Source organism: Eutrigla gurnardus, assembly GCF_963514095.1.
Source record: "Eutrigla gurnardus genome assembly, chromosome: 14".
Lineage (NCBI taxonomy): Eukaryota > Metazoa > Chordata > Actinopteri > Perciformes > Triglidae > Eutrigla > Eutrigla gurnardus.
This window is the reverse complement of record NC_139937.1, coordinates 22,227,322-22,248,439: the sequence shown is the minus strand read 5'-3', so window position 1 is coordinate 22,248,439 and position 21,118 is coordinate 22,227,322. Positions and strand designations below refer to the sequence as shown.

At 44.4% G+C, this 21,118-nt stretch overlaps 1 protein-coding gene across 1 annotated transcript in view; it reads left to right on the top strand.

Moving 5' to 3' along the window:
- Positions 1-20,740, top strand: part of crppa (CDP-L-ribitol pyrophosphorylase A) — a 38,891-nt gene extending 18,151 nt beyond the window's left edge. The window contains exons 9-10 of the mRNA XM_084027159.1: positions 3,211-3,342; positions 19,761-20,740. Coding sequence (XP_083883285.1) covers positions 3,211-3,342; positions 19,761-19,865 — 237 coding nt within the window. The 3' untranslated portion in view covers positions 19,866-20,740. The remainder of the gene's footprint in view (positions 1-3,210; positions 3,343-19,760) is intronic.
- The last annotated feature ends 378 nt before the right edge of the window (positions 20,741-21,118 follow it).

Sequence of the window (21,118 nt, the reverse complement as noted above, 5' to 3'; positions counted from 1 at the left end):
ACTACCACGCTACCAATGCTAGTTAGCTACTAACACTAAGCTGTACACATTTAGCTGTGAAGTTGACCTTAAATTATGAAGCTAACTTTGTTAGCAGCGTCAGAATCCAGATGGATCCAGATCCAGTTGTCGCTATCGTGGTCAGATCCACCATCCACATATCATTACAATGTGTAAATGTATTAATCTTTTTTTTTATATGAATTGCACAGTCTTTACTTGAAGGAAAATTTACTTCCAATTAAGAATCTGCACTCTTAATCATTTGATATTATTCCAAAACTATAAGATTAAGCTGTTTTTCACGTCTTCAGTGGTGGAGAAACTATAATATAAGGAGCTCCTGTGGGTCTGTGTGCTCTGGAGGTTCAACAGGTCTCAGTATCAGAACCATCACTTTGAACTGGTCTCTGTGTGTTTGTGAATACAGAACAGGAAGCAGGACAGATCAGGTTTCTTGGAGGTACATGTGCCGCACAGTGACCAAATGTATTTTCTCTGCTTGTAAAAACGTCAGTAGTCCACCTCGGGGCCCCCGGTGAGGCTCTGTGGCTGCCTGGAAACCGTACACCTCCGAGGAGAGCGCCGCGGCTCGGCCCTCGCTGACTGCTCGTCAACGGCCGACTCCGACCTGAAAAACCTAAAACAAACTCATCATATCTGATCCAGACATATCGACATATTTGTGAAAGACCTGCTGATCCCAAACTTCTATATTTTTGATTTGGAGCTTGACCTCTGCATCTAACACACGGAGCCAAAAGAGTGGTGGCTACTGAGAAAGAACTAAAACCCCAAAATAGGTCTGATGTCTGCAGACGTCAGGCAGCGTTACGTCACTGAAACCCGGCTCTCGCTGGCTCTATCAAGCTTTCAGTAAAGAATACATGAAAACACACACGGACCCAAGCATGTCAGAGTTTCCACGACTCCCGCTGTCAACATGTTTCTATTCTATAGATGGATTCAACGGAATTGACCGTTTGCTAAGCCCCGCCCCCTCCCCCTGCTGCTGCTCCGTTAAACTGCCAGAACGACCACAGAGCCAACGGCCTAAAAAAACCCATAAAAAGTGATTTCAGAGACGAGCAGAGAGAAGGATGAAAAGATAAAGATAGAAGTGTAAAAGTGAACCAGTGTGAGTTATTTATCAGATTTGTCTCAGACTGCTGGTCCACCAGCATTTTATAAGCTTAAAAAAAAAGAAGAAGAAGAAATAATTCATAATTATTCATTTACTGAACCCAGCAGTCAGATTGGACCATGAGCCTACTAAAAACTATTCAATCCAATGAAATATTATTTAAATAAACCCAAAGTTTTCCTCTGAGGGCTTTACAATCTGTTCATCTGCTAAATGCCCTAAATGTTAATGTTCAGCTACGTGTTCGTTAAGTTTAAGGCAAAGAGCGTTTAAATGAAAACAGATCCAGATCACACCTTTCCTGCCCTGTTGAACCTGGTTTCACGGTCCCCTTAGAATGCGTCTGAACTCCCTGGGAAGTTGTGACTACGAGGAAAACCTGAAGCGGCCTCCGGGTTTCACGGTCACGCGTACTTTCTGACCTTTGTGTTTTTGCAGGAAGGCTGTTGTTAGAATGCACACGTAGGCGGTTATTTATTAAGAGCTTTGGTCACATGGGATCATCGGGCGAGGGATAATCGAGTTTGGAGACTAGAGCAGGTCGCCTCAGGGGTCGGAGGATGGGAGGAGGGGGGTCATGGTTTCAAACCAGCTGTGAAAATGAGGTGCTGTGGCCTCGAGCACTGGATTCAAACGAAGAGCCCCATGTTGTTGATATTAGCACCTTCTGTCTCATGTCATGAATCTGGGATTAATGGTGTTTCTCAGTAAACATTGTAAACATGAGTTTATGGTCTCAATCTCTAGTTTCAAGTCTTCTTCAATCCAGCATGATGTTCATTTAGTACATTATGGTCCATTTAGTGTCCAACAGACCAGAAAGCAGGGGATGCTTTAGGGGGCGGGGCTTACCTGCTGATTGACAGGTCGCTACCACGCTACCAATGCTAGTTAGCTACTAACACTAAGCTGTAAAGTTGACCTTGAATTATGAAACAAAAAAACACAAGACGGATGAACTTGAGGATTTCAAGCCAAATTGAAATGATCACATTCATGTTCTGTTTTGTAAATCAGTAATTCGTACATATGCGATCAGTTGTACGAACTCGTTACTCGGAGGTTTAACGTCACCTGATGACAGCAGAAGACTGATTGATACTCAAGTATAAGTGCAGTAATTGTTATCTTCAGACGTGTTGACACATCTGAAACGACTCGCTGCCGCGCTTCTTACAGGAAACAACACGATATAATAGCAGCGAATAAATCAGGAGTTGAGTTTCGGCCAGCGGGACGGTTATGGAAATCTGCTCGGATTCGGATGAGGGACGACACGGTAACGTGAACCAATATGTTGGCCCTAATTGGAGAAAATAAACCCCCAAGGCACCAAAGATTTACTGCTGAACGAGAGAATCATTATATCCTCAAACTGAACTGTTCATCGACCGACCTCTGTTTCCTCTCAGCACAGCAACCTTAAATAAATAGACCTCTTGGGTTGCGACATGTTTAAACCACTGCATGAACAATGAGCAGGGTTCGTTCGTTGCTGGAAATCCTTTAAAACACTTGAATTAGTGTGGTGTTTTCAAGGTTTGAAAAGTGCTTGGATTTAGAGTAAAGTGCTTGAAATGTCTGTTCCATGTGATGACATGTATGATAGAACACAGAGAAAAGAGGGACCGAAAACAGCATTTTCTGACATTTCTGCATGAAAAATAACTTGATGATGAACAGATGATGAAAATAGTTGGTGATTATATTTCTGTGGATCTGTTAGTGTTAGTTTCCTTTCATTTGTGGTCCTTCTTTAAAAAGCTGTCTCCAATAATCATGTTGGTTGTTTATAGGACAATAACTATCCCTAACTAACCCTATCCCATCAATAATGAATACTGAGGATTGTATTGATACAAATATGGAGTTTACCACAGCTGGAAGGTGCTGGAAAAGCATGGAAATGCACATTAAAAATGCTTGAAAAGTGCTTAAATTTGACTTTGGAAAAGGTGTAGCAACCCAGAATGAGGTGTAATAGCTATAAAAAAAAAAAAAAAGGCTGTAACTGCCGTCCTGGCGAGGATCCTCTCTGTTCTGATCGGGTGCTTTTATTTTGATAGGTGCGTTTGAGCGGTTCGGATGAGACGTCTGTCAGCGGGGGGGAGGCAGAGCCGGCGGGCATCATGGACCTGGCCTCGGCAGCCAAACGCCGAAATATCCTCCTCTACGGCGTCCGGCTACACGCCTCAAAGGTGAGCCTCAGTCTTTCTTCTCCGTCCTCCTGAACAGAGATCCTGCTGTGGATTCAAGGGAGAGCCAAAGAAAACAGAACAAAGTGTCTCCTTCCAACGTCTCGTCATGCTGTTATGCTTCAGGCGAGATTTCTGTCTTTTATCACACGTCCTCTATGTGTGAGTGTGAGTGCACGCTTGGATGGTTTTCTTTAAAAAAGAAAATGTTTTTGTGGGAGCAGGAATACATTTGTGATGTCGTCATATTCTGTATCCCCCTCCGTGTCCTCCGGGTCAAAATGACCCGCCGTCAATAAACCCCAAAACTAAAGCAGCTTATTTAAATTTTAAACACCAAATCTATTTTGCCTGAAGAAACAACTTGTCATTCACCACAAAGTGTGTGTTTCCCCAGAAAAACTGCATTTAATCAGGAGACACCATTAGTTTCGATGACAATTGTATTATTTCTTACTGTATAGGTGGTAAGCAATATGTGTATAGTATTTCTATAGCCTAAGAACGTAGCAGAAATGTGCAAAAGTCATTAGTTATGCATTTTTATTCATCACAATAAGTCCGGTTTAAAAAAAAATACAAACATTTCAGTGAACAATTTGACTGTCAGGTCATTTTGACCCGAAGACAATATTTGTACCTTTTTTTTCTACAGCTCAATATGAAGAAAGGCCAAATTTCCCTTTTTCTAATTTTGAGGGTAAATCTAGGAAAAGTAATCAAATTTCAAGTTTAAAAAATATAATTTAGGGCAGAGGTCTTCAACGTTTTCAGGACATATTTTAATTCTAAATTGCCATTTCTACATTTCACTACATAACATTTCACAAAAAGGAAGATTTATATTTGCTTATTATGGGTTTTATTCATGTTAAGGTGTATTTTTGTACAGGGATCCCCTGCAGTAACTCTGCGGAGCCCCTAGGGGTCCCGGACCCCCTGTTGAAGATCTCTGATTGAGGGTATTTTTCTCTGCTGTTAAACACGGTGGACAACTGGAGGTTTCAGACAGGATATGAACGTTTCACCTCCTCTACGTCTACTGAAATCCCAGAACTGACTGCTCAGTAATTGCTCGATTATATAAAGTGGAATCCTTCATCCGGCGCCGTGAGACACGTCAAGGATTCTCTGCTACCAAAAAAAAAACGTTGAGCAAAATCACAACACTCGTGCCAGATGTGCAGAAACGCTGAATATTCACGGGAGTTTTGTTGGCGTCAGAGATGACATCCATCAGGATTTATGTTCACGACTGACTGCAGCAGTGTGATGAATGAGGTTGCTTGGCAGCCGCGTCACTTCACAAATCAATCGGAGGAGCTCTGCGAGGCCTCGGGGGGCGAGGGGAAGTCTGAGCAGGTCGGCTTCAGGATGAGCCGGTCTCTATCAGTGTCAACATCACACTGTCGCCTTCTGAAAGTCCTGATAGGGAGGATAGTGATCAGACGATTCAGATGATTCCCCTCTGAATTATGGAGCTGATGCTGTTAAATCGTCGTCCTGCTGCAACAGAGGAGAGGAGGACAGGGAGTGGAAGGAGACGAGGCTTGTTTCATCGTGATGAAATGCTTATCGTTATTATGAGATATTGGAACAGAAGAACAGAGCCTCGTATAAATCACTGTTCGCTTTCTTTGTTATAATGAGGATAATTCTTCCCACATGGCCTTATTCATACTTGTGGTGATGTCTGCCAACACTTCCCCTGTCAGACTATAATATTGCTCAAAAAATTCTTAAGTTTGTTTTATTTCTTTGGCTTTGATTTTAGAAAAAAGAAAAGTTCTGGCAGCAGGCAATAATGCACACAAAGTGGATCACTTCTTTGATTTAGTTGCTTGTTGATTTGATTTAAACAGCCCTATGGAAACCATAAGATGTCACCGCGATTACACGGGCAACGGTTTAACAGGCAACCGGGAACGACTAGATGTCGTTGGCAATAAAACTCACCATCCAGAGGGATGATGTCAACTTTCAGATTGGGCACAGGAAGGCCGACATGCCGCGTTTTCCCAACAACAGAACTTCCCCCGCGATGGAGACGCCACGTCTTCCTGTTTGGGAGTAAAAGTCACTACGAGGACCTTTTTAACCGGTTATTGAAACGACCTCAGTTCAACGCCGATGCCTCTGTGTGACCTACAGACGTAAACCAGACCATCGGTATCTCTGATTGAGTTATTCTTTATGCTTGTCATCGGTGCCGCCGGGTTTCGAGTCCTGCAAAATGTGACGGATCAGGCAGCTTCACCAGAAACTCCTTCAGCTCCTTCGGCTCAGAACCAGGACTGTGTGGAGTCAGACCGTCAGACCCTGCTGCAGTAAAATAAGACGTTTTTCTAAAAGCACTCTGGTGTTCAGAAACATCATCATTGTCCACAGGGAACGCCAAAATCAAATTTATGTTTCTCAGCTTTCATCACAAACGTATGACACCAACACTTGATGAGATTTCCCAAATTAGCGTAACGAAACCTTGTTAAAGGAAAAGCCCCGTCGCTTTTGTTCCTCCCTGAATGATTTCACTCTTGGCCGTCACACAAACTTGTTTGTTGTGAGCTGCATACCAGCGAAGGAGAACAACCCCGGAGAACGTTCAAGGTCCCCTTGTCTCCCATAATGCATCACTCTGAGGGATTTCAGGGCGCCACCCGCCTCTTCGGAAACGCACGTCCGTGTGGCGAATTGAATTTTAACCTCTTACAGTTAAAATGCTTGAGGACATGAGAGGTTCAATCCACCTCACTGACCTTTTAATGATGTCATTTTGGATTTTAACACAAAGGGCATGGCTGTGGTTTCCCATTATTCAGCGGGACCCTGAACTGGCGTTGCCACGTTTGCCACTTCGCTGCGTCGAGTATGAAACGGAGTCACCGACAATGAACGGCGGTCTCTCTGAAAGGAAGCGTGTGATCAAAGCACTTCTCTCGTTGTTTCCTGAAGATGCCCACGAGCCAAACATCGAGGTGCGATAATGTGCAAGAAAAAAAAAACCACAACACCAAAAACCGAAGACGCCGTTTGGCGGCGGATACGCGGACACCGGATCCTCCCACACTGACACGATGTTTGTGAGAGCGGTGACGTTACGATATCGGTGTCGGCCGCGGCGATAGGAAGTGTCATCGGATCCCCCCTCACACAGGGTCCCGGCGACTTGTCATCCGCTGAAAGGAGAGTTGTCACGGTGATATATGGGTGTTGTAATCCATGCAGTGAGAGAGCCCTGATGTTTACTCAACCCCAGGACCGGGAATCCTAAACCTGAGAAGAGATTAGCCGGCCGGGAAAAGAAAAGAGAGGGATAGAAAGGAGGGAGGGGGGAGGAGGACTCTATAGGTCTATTCTCCTCTACCTGTTCAGATCTGGCTCTGAAAGGCAGACAGGTGAAACCCAACACGACCCCGTGAAGCTCTTGCTGTGACACTCCTGGAGTTGTACCCTCGCCGGGGTCACGGGGGATCAGGGTCGACCGCCGTCCCCTTGGCTTCAGCACACGGCGCACTTTTCTCAGACCGCTAATTTGATGCGTCTTCATCGTATCGGAGCTGAACCACGTTATCCTCAATTTGGTTGACGAGGTAGTCGTCACGGTGTTGTTGAGAAACCACATTGATAAGACCGTCCCACATTTTAGCAGCTATGCTAACCTGGAGGGATGACATCACTTGGATTTAATCGGTCAAACATATATTTCTAAAGGTGGATATCTGATGAAATTGAGATCTGCCCCCATACTTTATTCCCCCCCTCACATTTAATGGTTCGAAGAGGTGTGAAAGCATTCATAAGAAGCCACAACATTAATTTCTATAAATGTCTGTGCAAATTTACGTCAAACACAGCTGGGACTGATGGAAAAGTCATTATTTTTCAGTATTGGGCAAATGAAAATGTCGTCCTGACGGTGCTGGAAGAAAAGTTAAGGGATCACCAAACATCATTTTCTTTTTCCTACTAAATCCATAAAACGGTTGTTGTTGAGACATTTTACTCAAAGAAGAAAAAGAAAAAAAAGTTGCGTTTCTGGACCTTTTAGATAGTAGATTTGGAGATATTTCACCGTGTAAACTTTGTCCTGCTGGTGGCGCTAGACCAAGTCTGTAGATGTCGTTGAAGGACCACGAACGTATGTAGGTACGTTCACAGCGATCCATGAAATAGGCGTTGAGACACTTGAGTCCTGGTCCCTGGACCTGCTGCAGGGCTACAAAGAGGGTTCAAGTGAGCCAAAGTTTATTAAGTCACAACCAATCAGGTTTCATTGCAAAGTTCCATAACCAAGAAACCTGCTCCTCTAGTTGAATTCCCGTAAAAGGAATTACACACTCCTGGAGATATTTTCTAAATGAAGCGCCAAGGGAAAATGATTTCTCCAGAGGTCCACACACACTTTCCCCCCCCTCCTCACACATCTGTCAGGCGACACACGCAGCTAATCCTGTTCAAGAAACCCTGCAGAAGCACCCATGTGTTTGCACCCCGGTTTGACGGGGGGGGTCAAAGGAGATCAGGGACAGCTGCTGAGTCAGCACAGTCCTGAACTCTCCGTGTGAATCCTCAGATCAATAAGAGAGCGGCGTTTTTAACGTGCTCTGAGAGCGCTTCGTCATCCCGGTGTCAAACAACGAGGAGTTATCTCCACCGAGAGGCGGATGGGATTACTAAACTCACATGTATCGCTCTCTCGGGTTTGTCTATCGATGATAAAAACACTCAAAGGGAACCGATGTTTGATAATATCATCAAAACATTTGCAGAAAGCAGCAGAGATAAGGAAAAGACCCAGGGCTGTGTTCTGGTTACAGATTTGGCGAGTCCTTCCGTCCAACATCCCTCCTGTTTGCCTCTGACAATAAAGGCTTTAAACTTTATCTACGATCCCCCGTGGAAACGTGGACGGGAGACCCCGGCGGCCCTTGGCGGATCCCTGGCGTCGTTGTGCAGACAGAAGCTCGGGGATCGCGCTCCTCCTCGGTGATGGATCTGTCGAGTGTTGAGGTCAAAAGACTGCAACATGTGCAGGATATCAGGCTGGATCTCCCACATGTGTGTCGGTACGTGTGAAACATGACCGCCGGAGTTCGGCTGCGAGGGATTAGACATACCAGCGCCGTGTTTACTCAGCTTTGATTTCTTAGATTAGAAAGAGCAGCTTTTCGGGGGTCGATACGACTCGGCAATTTTGGTAAATGACATTCCAAGAGGGAGAATCAGTGCCTGAAACGTGCTCGTATGCAGGATTAATGTGACACGGCTCTTCACGATTAGTTTGTAAACATTCAATCACTCAGATTGAGGGTAAAAAAAACCCACACGTGTTTGTTTTGCCACTCTGTTTCCCCGGCCACCCACGCTCCTCCTGCTCCCTCGTTTCCACCCGGCTTTCCCGTTACGTCTCGGCTCTGCAGGTATTATGCTTTCATTTCACTCTCCTCGAAGATTTGTTTTTCCTTTCCTGCTCGGCTTATGCTTTTTATTTGCAGGGACCTCCTCGGTACACACACACACACACACACACGCCTGTCTGATCGGGCGTGGTGGAAAATAGCTGCGGAGTAGTGAGATCAGGGAAAACACCACCAGATGCCCCAGAACGCTGGTAAAAAAAAAAAAAACTTCAGCTGGGGCTGGTGAACGTATCAACGGCTGCAGTTACCCGGAGGACATGCGCCGCCGTCGGGCTCGTTTCACAATCATCCCGGATGAGACTCAAAATACATATATATATTAATTTATCTTGTCAAATGTTACAGTGTCATGGCAGCAAAGAGGACAGAGTAGGTAAATATATAATAAACAGTAAAAAGGGAAATATAATTGTGGACAGACTGCATGGTTGAGTTCACATTATTGCGCATATGAAATAGGATATATGGATATTACTTAGAATATGCAGCCGGCTCACAAACCAGATAAACAGCATGCAAGGATTGAATGCTTCCAGGATTATTTATTGTTGTTGTGCATCTCTGTGTTGCACAACGTCACGCAGCTGCAGCCACACATGACAAACATGACAAACATGGAAAAAAAACAAAAACAGTAGTTCTTTCCCGTCATGCCTTTTTTCAATTAGCATCAGCATGAAAACGGCAACAACAAAACTGTTCTCTGGTCAGACAACACGGCTGGCATCATAACATTAAAACAAAAATTCAACAGCAGGGAGATGCTGTCCATCAACTCTGACTGGGTTTCATTAAGAGTCCACCTCCTCTCATCCCCCCCCCCAGGAGACCTGGTCCCAGTCCTGGGGGGTCCACCTGTCAAGGTCAGCCTGATCCAGGACAATGAGGTGTTGATTCATATTGAACGGATTGATCTGAGTTTTGTGAGCTGGCTGCCTCATTTGTGATGGACGCACCTCATTTACATAAATGTGACGCTGAGTCATGATTATGCAAATTCAAATATATGGCGAATGGTCAGCGACCTCACAGAGTCGTACAGGTTTTGAAGCTCCCCGACAAATGAAAGCATAACTTCAGTGAAGATAACGAGTACCCAACTTGTGGTAAATTGCTGGTGAGTTTTGGGATTCGGGGGTTTGTAAAGTTAATAATAACCATTTTTTCAAGGAAGGATTGGAAAAGGTCAAATCTGGTATTTCATGTCCTGGGATGAATCTCTCAGTCACCAAGTGTCATGTGAAACTGATTTTCCTTCGCGGCGTCGCCGTCTCGTTCTCACACTCCATCTGTCGAGCCACACGGCCGACTTATCCCCCGATGTTTAGTCTGCGGTGCACCGATATTTTGACAGCAGCACAAAAACACAGTGTTGCACCTCTGTTTGTGTGTTCGGCTCTCGGCCGAGCGAGATTACAATCTCTGCTTGTGTTAAGCGTGAAAGTGTGTGTGTGGGTGTGTGGGGGGGGGGGATGTATGCTGCAAAAAGTCTTGTTTTGTGAAATCCACCTGCAGCCGACCTCAGATGGCCTCGGATAGAAACCGCGTATCTGGAGTCCCCTCGCCTCGCTGTAAGCAATACAGTGTGATAAGTAAATGAGGCGTCCGCGGAGGGCCCCGTTTCACCGCATGTGGGACTCGGTCCGTCCCAGTTCATAAATCCCACCCAGGCCTCCATGCTTTCATGCCGCCTCAACTGAAGAGCCATTGTTCTGCGCGCTGTTTTGAGGTATGTCTCTCGGCAAGTTGAATTCAAACAGAGTCGTCTCTCACCAGAGCTGTTTTTTGGAAAAAAAAGAAAATGTTTGCAGCTGAAACACAGACCCCCTGTCCCCCCCATCCCCCCCTCCATGTCCCATTCTTAGCCGGGTTTGAGCAGAAAGAGAAATCGTACATCCGACATGTTTGCCCGGCGGACGCCCCTACACAGGATATTTTGGAAACGTGTGTTGAAAGAGCTTCTCCAGCGTAGCGTGAACGGATCGTGTGGCAGCGGTTGGTCTGAAAAACACTTCATCAATACAAACGTTTAGAATTTTTTTCGGCTGGAAAAGTCTGAAGGGAACTCAGACTTTTCAGACATTCTGATCCCTTTCAGACGAAGCGAGGCAGAGTGGGAACGACGCGGGTATCTGGAAGTACAGACGCCGAGCCGCTGACCCTGAATGCATCGCAGATATTCAATAAAACCTGTTCCTAAAGGAGGAAATCGTGTCAGTCGTCTCCGTCAGCTTCAGCTCTCAGCGATCCAAGCTCATTTTTACCTTGTAAAATCTACCTTGTTTAGATCCAAAGCTCGGGAGTAAATATTATAATATTAATATTATTTCTTGGATCTATCTCTAATGGATCTCATCAACTTGTATTGATCCTGTCCATTTGTCTCCTTGTCTCATTTGCCACTCTCATTATCACAGTCTTTCACTTTGATTTTTACCTGAAAGCATGAACATCTCCAAGACTAAAAATGTAGGTTTTCACCAAGCAGCAGAAACGACTCTCCAGCTTTTAATCTTCATAATGAAAATACTTTTTAAAAGTACCATGAAAGTAACTCAAACCAGAACTTTTTTCTTTCCTTTCCGTCTTAAATCTGAGCTGAAAGTCGTCTCTATCTTTGGTATGTTGACGTAATTGATTGAAACAGGAAGCAGGACGTAGCGCCGGGAGGAATTTGATTAGATCGTTAAAAAGATGAGCTCACAGCCTCCTCTAGATTGATTGATTGATTGATGGATGTGAGGATGTTATTGATAATGAAATCACTAGCATATGTTAGCATGCTTCATATTTTGTTTTCCAGGAACAATAACACTTTTCCCTGCACACATCTAAAAACATGAAATCCCCCGAACTCTCAACACCGAAGTTAAGTTAACTAACAACAAAGCAAATCTGTCAGACTGAAGTGGGAAATGTGTATAAAATACAAATGGCATCACACTGGAAGAGTTTCACCTTCTTCCACAACAGCAAAACTAAACTTTAGCATGTGTTCACAGTGACTACTTTTAATACTTTCAAGACACACTAAGTACAGCACTTGAGTGCAATTTTGAGGGATTTTTCTTCCTTTTTCTTAAATTGATCTGCAACCACAAAAATCCCCTCAAAAACATTTTTCACATGACAGAAAAGCTACAATACTCTGCCTCATAATTACAACTATTACTTGTGATATTTGAGGATATAATGCTACTTCAAATGTCAGTGGAGAATGTGTCCAAAGATGCCGAACATGTCAGATTATCATCGGGGGAAATGTGTATTATACGTAGTCTGTGTGTTAGAAGTGGACGTCGTCATGGTGACGACACCCGTTGGTTTGTGGACTACCGTTTTGAAGCCTCGAGTTCAGCATTTTGTCCGCCTCCATCCTGGAATTATAGCAACCACTAAAGCAGGGGTGTCAAACTCAAATACAGAGTGGGCCAAAATTTCAAACTGAACAAAGCCGCGGGCCAAGGTTGAACAAATTAACCTTTTAATAGGGACCCAAACAAGTTTTGCATTGAATATTGAACAAGCAAGGCTTATATAACTTTATAGTGACATGCAAAATCGAGTTTCAAATAATAATAATAATAATTAAAAAATATCAATGGCATATCAAATAAAATTTTAATAAAAATTGAATGCCTCTTTTCTATTTGCAGCCTTTTTTGAACATATTCTGTTGTGAAACCAAACCTCTTTTCATCTCCTCTACTTTCTGGCTCCTTTGAGTCGTGTCCAGGTCCTTGTACTTGTCCTGGTGTTTCGTTTCATAGTGTCGCCTAATGTTGTACTCCTTAGCTACCGAAACGTTGGCTCCACAAACGAGACAAACAGGTCTGTCCTTTTACATATATAAACAGATATTCTGTCTCCCACCTGTCCAGAAAAGTTCTGTTTTCTCCCTTCCTTTTCGCCATTTTTGGTAGGGGTAACACAGTGACACTGACAGTTGTAGTATGAGGCCGCAGCACGTCTGGGAGAGAGGCACGGGGAGGCGGGGTGAGCCGGCCGGCTTTCAGCCGAAGCGTTGCGCAAGAACACGGATCGCTACTGACACAGAGGAGAGAGCATGGCTGGCGCGCCAAAACAACAGCAGAGCATTATGGGATTTGTAGTATTAGCGGTGAATGCGGTGTTACAGCGGCGCCGCCGCTGTATAATACCGGCGGGCCAGCTCTAATGTTAATTTGATATTGCCTCAAGGGCCAAATGAAATTACACCGCGGGCCAAATTTGGCCCGCGGGCCAGAGTTTGACACCCATGCACTAAAGGAACCATAAACTCATGTTTACAATGTTTACTGAGATAATACATCAAGAGAGAAGTAGGACCATTTTCTCATAGACTTCTATACAACCAGAGAGGAGTCGCCCCCTGATGGCCAGCAGAGAGAATGGCAGTTTAAGGCACTTCAGCATCGGCTTCACTTCTCAGAACCAGAAGTTTCTGCTATTTCCAGCCATAAAAACATGTTTATTTTCATATACCTTTAAATGAAAAGAATCGATACGATGCCGTCAGAGTGTAAAAACTGATCCTGAACCTTAAAGGTGCTTCGGGGGAAATAAAACGGGGACTTAAATGCAGGTTTTGTACTTGCAGTGGTGTGTGTTTCCCTCTGTGGTAATTCTTCATTCAAGGAAAGTCGTCCTGCCACCCTTCTTCATTGTGTTCTCTGCAGTGTTGAAATCAGACTTTTTGGACCGGCCAGTAATTGGACCTGTTGCCCTCTTCTGTCTTAAGCCCCCGAGCTCCTGCCTGTCTTCAGTGAGGCGACTGAGGGGCAGCGGGACCACAATACAGGTCCAGGGGGGACGAGCTGTCAGGAGCCCTGAAACACGATGCTCCCTCGCTGTTTTTTAGCTGTATTGTATCGCTGGGATTGAACAGAAGGTCATTCGGGGATAATTTTTATTTTTATTTTCCCGAGAAATAACTTCATCTATTAAAAAATGACAGAAATCGGTGAAATGTTGCTCGGTGAAGTTCACGTTAGGTGGGTTCAGAACGCCGTCTGGCACAGTAATGATGCTGCCCTCAAGTGGATGCTACAGCTGTTAGGACTGCAAGCACCCTCAACAGACAGACAGTAAAACCTCTCTCAATGTTCTTGGCCACCTCGGTTATAGTAGGTGGTGTGTCTTAACAACTCTTTCCAGTTCTCTTGGCTCCGGCGCCGTGCCAAGCTTTTTTTTCCATGAGCTGTTTTTCAATTAGGACCCAGAGCTTCTGGCATTTGATGAAGGGGAGAGAAGTGGAAGCCCCGAGCGGCGGCGGCGGGCGGCGGCGGGCGGCGGCGGTCCTCGGGGGCCGGGGATCTCGGGGAATGACAGAGGCGTACAAATTGTCACCGTTAAAGGTCCTAATTGCCTGAAACCTTTTTAAGCTTCAAAGCAGGCTCTTCTTGTGTGGCTGCTGCTGCTCCCAGACTGAAAAGGTCGATTTCATGTGTGAGCATTTAAGAGTTTGGGGATTGGAGGATTGCTTATTGTGTGGTCCGCTGATGCCCCCCCCCCCCCCCCCCCCCCCCCCATTTCAAAGACCTGTCACCTCATGGCTTGTCAAAAAAAATCTCCCCATTTTTAACACTAAGCAAAAAAAAAGGCTAATGATTGTCGTTCCATTCCATAAACTTGCGGTTGGCAGTTTGCAATAACAAGGCTGTTGCATGAGTTTGTGCATTCGTGCACATGGAAGTGATTGAGAGTGTTTTTTTGTTTTTAATTAACGACTCGTGAAATGATAACGTATTGCATGTATTAAAACAATACTGTCACTTACTTTCATAATGCGACTTGTCATTTTTGGGGCCTTGAAATTAAGTTTCTGGGTGCACATGAAAAAAACCTTGCTCTCTCCGTCTCCAACTATGACTCGTATCTTGTGGTATTTTTCCCTCTCGATAGCAGGTCATGTAGTGTTTGTCTCTATTTTTAAATTCAGGACAAACTCTATAAACGTCATCTCGGCCACCGGGGGGGATTGGACGCTTCGGTTAATCGAAGTAGCAGACGCTCTGCTGTCAGTGGAGGGGGGAGGAGGGGGGGTTGTGTTTCAAAATGTAAATGTGTCACTTTCCCATTCAACATGGCGTCCATGATGGGCCTTCCACTAATGGGAATAAATGATGATTCTTTTTGGCCGGGGGAGCCGCTAAGTGAGGATTTGTGGCAGTTAATCATGTCAAAGTGGAAAGTGAGCTTCCCTTACGTCGAATAATAGTAAAGGGCACATTCAGAATAGAATAGAATACTCTGGCACATGACGACCTTTTCTGTGTTTGGTACGCATGAAGATAAACAGGTGAGGGCCCGTCGATTAATCAGACTGATCTGCTTAGGGTTCTTTAAGTTGTTTTATCTGACCTGGAGAGCTCACTGGTTTCTCCATCTCCGTCCTCTGCTGGAAGCGGAGTCGGTGGAAACGCTGGAGGACCCTCAGCAGCCTCTGATGATGATGATGATGATGATGATCCGGAGACAAATCCCTGCAGGACCACATTCCCAGGATCCGAGAACCTACGAGTAAGATCACACGATGAAGTGTCTTTCTCGACATGCCCTCTCATGTGTCCCCCAGAATATTCCCTCTCATGGATGTTTCCGTTTCCATAGCAACGAGCCAAGAAGCTTGCTCATTAGCGAGCCGCTCTCTTTTTATTCCTTCCATGGAAAACGAACGGGAGGCGAAAGTCGGGGTCAGGAGAGGGCACAGCGGCTCTCGTCTGTCGAGAGAGACCTACCGGAGAGAGAAGTCTGAGCGCCGATCAATCAGCTCGCAGCGCTCGTATAGATTTCAGCCCCGAGAGCGGAGAGATATGAAAAAATTAAATAAATCCAGCTCTCTTGTCGTGCTGTTTTCTCCCCCTCGACCACATCGGAGGCCCGAGTGGCTGAGAGTCGTGACTACTTGAAGCTGTGCAACGAGTCGGCGAGGAATTTGTCTCTGCGTTCCACTGGTGCAGGCAAACTACTGATTTAATAACTTTATGAAGCGTGATTCATATTTCAAAGGCCGCATATCTGGAGTGGAAAATAATTCAGTACTAGGACTTTCAAACTTTGATCCTCCTTGGTGATCTCCACTTGTGTGTTTTTTTGTTCTGCCTGTAAGAAAACAGACCTCCTATAATAGAGTCATTAGCTGTGGTTTGATGGCTGTAGCTGTCTCCAATATGCCCGAGACACTCGGTGGAGCTTCTTGTGACTGTTCCCATCGCCCTCGGCGGCGGCGGCGGCTCACTTGGGTGGTAATCGACCGGCGACGATATATACTCGGCGTGCGAAGGCGTGATTGCTTTTAGATAACGGCGGGAGGAATGCTTTCATCTGATTGCTCACGGTGTAAACAATGAAAAGATGGAATTTGATTTCTCGCTGTGATGAACCGATGCGTACTCTGGAGGATCTGTGGACGACGTCGTGCTATCAGCTGCTCTCTGTTGACTGCTTACAGATGTGCTAACCTCACGCTGCTGATTGAGCAACAGAACAATGGCTCGGCTACAGCAACACAAGCTGTTTTTCTTTCCTTTGATTCTTCAAAGATTACATTCAAATCTAAGCGGCGTATTACAAAAAGCTTGTAGAACACAGAACGCCTCTGGAGCTCATTCAGAACTATCATATTTTGATTCAATCTTTTTTTTTTTATTTCCTTCCTCTGTGTTGCTTTAATCAATGATGAGGTTTGTAGTCGCTGATCTGAACTCCAGTTCAGTCGTTTTTTTGGTGTGGAAAATCCATGTCATCTGACTCCCCCCGCCGCCCGCCGCCGCCGCTGGTTCTGATTAGGGACGAGTGCTCCGGGAGTTCTGGATCCCGGGTCTCTCGCTTCCATTAACCACGGTCAGGCCCGATTCCACGCTCATCGCTCTCACACCTCGTCACGTCCCTCGTCCAGTCCTGGTGCTGCTGGGAGCTGGCAGTCGGGCTGCGAGCCGGAGAAACGGGCAGCGCGGGAGCGAAAAAACAACTTATTTTTTGGTCGTAAACTCGACTCCAAAACGTGTTAAACTGCCGACACATAGTTGCGATGCGAAACCGCGTTCGGAGGCCAGATTCAAAGGTAGCCGACGCTCCCGATAACAAATCATCCACTGTTTTTGACGTTTCAGTGGGATATATTTTTAATATATTTCTACGTTCCTCTCTGTGGATGTAAAGACATTAAAAGCTTTGTGAGAAAACCCTCTTAAATGATGTTATTTCTGTCTAAGCAAACCTGCCGTTGAGAGCTGGCCGATGAAACGGCTCTCAGACCCAGAAGAGAAAGTGTGAGACGGTTTCCCGTCTTTAAAAGCAGGGATTTATTACATCTTGGATCCGGCTCTCGCAGGTTTTGCCATCGCTCTTTGTCTGTTTTGATAACATTGTCCTCGCCAAAGTAAAAAGACGATTTCACATCTCATAACAACTCCAGTAATAAAGGCTTTGTTCCAATTAGATGATACGGCTCCAGCTCTCTGCTGTCGTCCTTCCTGGCTTCGCCGGAAAACTGAAATGGAACGCGGCCATCGCCCGTGTCGTTAGCTACACCTGCGTTTTTTTCCTGCGATGACGTGTCAAAGTGTTAAAAGTGTTTTATTAGTATAAAAAATGTGTTGGACGGGTTTAAGTTTCAAACAAAGATCAAAAAATAAACTTCAACCATGTAATTATTAACCGAAACATGTCATGAACTTTGCCCTTTTGTCAGTTTTATCAGGTGGCGACCTCTGGTTCTCTAAAGTGAAGCCAAAGCTGAAGTGCCTGTCTACTCTCATTCTCTCTGCTGGCCACCAGGGGGCGACTCCTCTCTGGTTGTATAGCAGTCTATGAGAAAATGGTCCTACTTCTCTCTGCTGGCCACCAGGGGGCGACTCCTCTCTGGTTGTATAGAAGTCTATGAGAAAATGGTCCTACTTCTCTCTTGATGTATTATCTCAGTAAACATTGTAAACATGAGTTTATGGTCTCAATCTCTAGTTTCAAGTCTTCTTCAATCCAGCATGATGTTCATTTAGTACATTATGGTCCATTTAGAGTCCACCAGACCAGAAAGCAGGGGATGCTTTAGGGGGCGGGGCTTACCTGCTGATTGACAGGTCGCTACCACGCTACCAATGCAGTTAACCAAACATTTTTTGGTCTGTATGTTGCCATCAAGTATTTACTAAAGATTATTTTGTAGTTTTCTCTCTCTAAAAGAAGTCAGTTGGAATCATTAAAAAGCCAACTAACGGAGCTAACATGGTTTAATTAAAACATAAATTGCTGGAGAAACACCCAGATTATTGTTAGTAGATCTTCCACAGTTAATGATTAAACTGCATGCTAGAAATTTAAGCTTGAAAGGTGTAGCAACAGTAACTAAGGAGGTGGTGTGGCTTAACATTCAGTCATTTAAACAAAAGCTACTTAACATGTAAGTGTAACATGAATGCAGAACGAATGCATGTGAAACTATTTGCTGGTTGCAGAAACCCACATGTCTTTCTTCTCCTCCTCCTCTGTGGTTAAACATCCTTTCTTTATTTTCCTTTGTGTTCTCTGTATCCTCCTTAAAGAATTTAAAATATTGTTTTAGATGTCCTACGCCAAGAGCCTCGTTAAAGCCCTCAATCCGTTTGTGAAACAGTCCAGGTAGAGCACCCAGTATAAATCTACGTGAGGAACTAAAAAAAAAAAAGCTCCTTGAACTGCCTTTTGAAAGATGGAAAACAGGTCGGGCTAAGTCTTCATCAAGGAACTAAATCAAAGTAGGGAGTCGCTGTAGGACCGGAGTCAGGGGAGTGAAATCCATTAAAAGTGCATTGTGCCGGCAGAGGAGGAAGGGAAAAAAAGAAGAAAGAGATACCGAAAAGAGAAATCACGAACAGCAAAACAACCACAGCAGTGGAGTCGGCCTTTAGAAGAACCCGATGTATGTTCTCCTTTTGTCTCACGTGTGGTTTCACATAGATCTGCCCTAATATCATGCACCAGAGACCTCGGGGTCGGCCTCGCCGCCTCGCCGGCTTCAGACGGCTCCACGTTAGTGCCCATATGTGAAAAAAAAGAAAGTTCATTCTGTGGTGGAGTTTTTTTTTTTCTTCTTTGGAAAATTGCTTCCGTCTGTTGATTTGAACAGAAAATAACTTTGAAAAAATCCTTGATAGCACAGACATAAGGAAATGTGGTTTTCAGAGTGTTTGTTTGTACGTCACCAGCAGCATCATCGCGAGAACGTCATGTTTATAGAATAAATGCTCCCTTTTTACTGTTTGTAACATATATGTTCGTGCTCATCGATGTTTTAAGCAACACGTTCTCAGATGCAACAAGTCAAATTACTCAAACTATGACACTCTACGTTTCCCTCTAGTGTCACTTTATCACATGTCAGTGACGGCATGTAAACAGCTAAGTCCCGCCCCTTCCTGCGTCCCCCATCGGACCTTATTTTGGGAAAAAATATTTAAATTGACAAACATCGAGTTGTAATTCATCAAACAATTCAATTGACTTTTGTTTTCAAAATAAGGTGCCATGATTGTCCAAACTGAAGGGGCGGGGCTTAGCCTCCAAATATACATCCGTTAGCATGCATAGTATCTTTTCAAAATAAAATCACAGGAAGTTAAGGTTAGGCATCAAAACCACTTGGTTACGTTTTTTGGGGGGAAACGCAGTAAACTTGACTGAGTCATGTGACCATTGACTGACAGGCAAAATGTTCATTTTAGTTACACGCGGGACACTAACAGCGGTCTCCTGTGTTTGTGTCTCCCTCCCTTAATGGAGGCGGTTTGGCTTCCTGCTGGTTTGAACTGTATGCTTATGCTAACTGGAAGCGAACGCTATCTGTATGCTAATGCTAACTGGATGCTAACGGGAGTCGTGACTTAACGTAAAGAAATGTGGAGGATCTTCTACCGTTGAGCTCACATAACGAGTGTATGTCTGTAATTTTATGTCATTTAACAACAGGACCTCCCTGTCTCTCCTCCTCCTCTTCCTCCTCCTCCTCATCTCTTTTCCCAGGATGCTGAGCGTTGGCAGAGGTCAGTGTTGAGGGTCGCTGAGATCGCCACAGCCCTGATCCGGGAGAGGAGCCCCGCCCTGGTGGGACAGCTTCTGCAGGCGTGATGGGAAAAATCCCCTCAGCATGACTCACGGTTTCTGCCCTCATCAGTAACAGCGAGGTCAGAGGAGGACTCCCACCACGGAGCTCTGCCCCCCCTTTAAGTCCGGGGGACTTTCAGGAGATCGACTTAAAGCCGAGCTCCAGAAATCCACAACATCCCACAATGCAACTCCTGCCTGGCAAACGGCCACCTCCTTCTAACCCGACGCTGGTGTTTCAAGGAGGTGGTCTGTATGTTTAACGGATGGACAACGGAATCATCTCTCCTATCTGCATTCACATCGATGCTTCGAGATATTAAAAACTGGAAATACATTTTTGCTGCATGTCAGTTTAGAGCACCACTTTTCAACCGTCAGTGTTAAAAAAGAGTAACAAACCTGGATCGTAATTACATGTTAAATGTCTCTTCATTCACTCTGAAAGCCGTTTACAAACTCTGACTGACAAAATGCTGCGTTAACTCATTATAAAGCTGCTACATTGTTTATGTTTTTGTTTTGTTTTTTATTTTAATTTTGTTTTTTTGTTTCATGAAATAAGTGTGGCTGTATTTTTCCAGTACTACTGATTTCAAACATGAGCTTTGGAGACCCCTAGTGGTCGTTTTGATAAAGACACCACAACACATGCAGTCATGTAAGAACACATAGGACCTTTAATCACATAAAATAAACTACTGAAATGATAATATGTGGTAAAAGCATGTTTATATTTTTGTACACTAAAAAAAACTGCTTATTGAAAACAATAAATGTGTGTTTTTTTATTTCATTAATATCAATTCAGAAATCCTAACGATAAAATATTGAGTTCTTCCCATCAGATCAGACGTGACGTGAGCATGCAGGAGGGTTGGAAGGAAGTTTAGATGTAGGTCGTCTGTCAGCAGCCTCTTCATCATCATCATCATCATCATCATCGGCGAAGCTTCAGTCAAAGTAAGCTGAACCTTTTATTGAAGCTCTCTGGAGTTCGTCAGGCTTCAGGTTTCTTCATTCAACCAAATTCAAACTTTTTCCACGACTCCACTTTCTCACGCATTTAAACACACGCTAACTCAGAAACAACTTTTCTCGTGTATGTTTTTTTAATATCAAACATCACTTTTTAAATCTAAAATGATGTTAAGCTGTTTACAGAAAGTAAAATCAGGACTTCGACCAGCTGATAAATGATCAACTCTATTAAGTCCACAATAATGAGTTCACTGAGTCCATTCACTGATAATTAATTTGTTTGATGTTTATTTTAA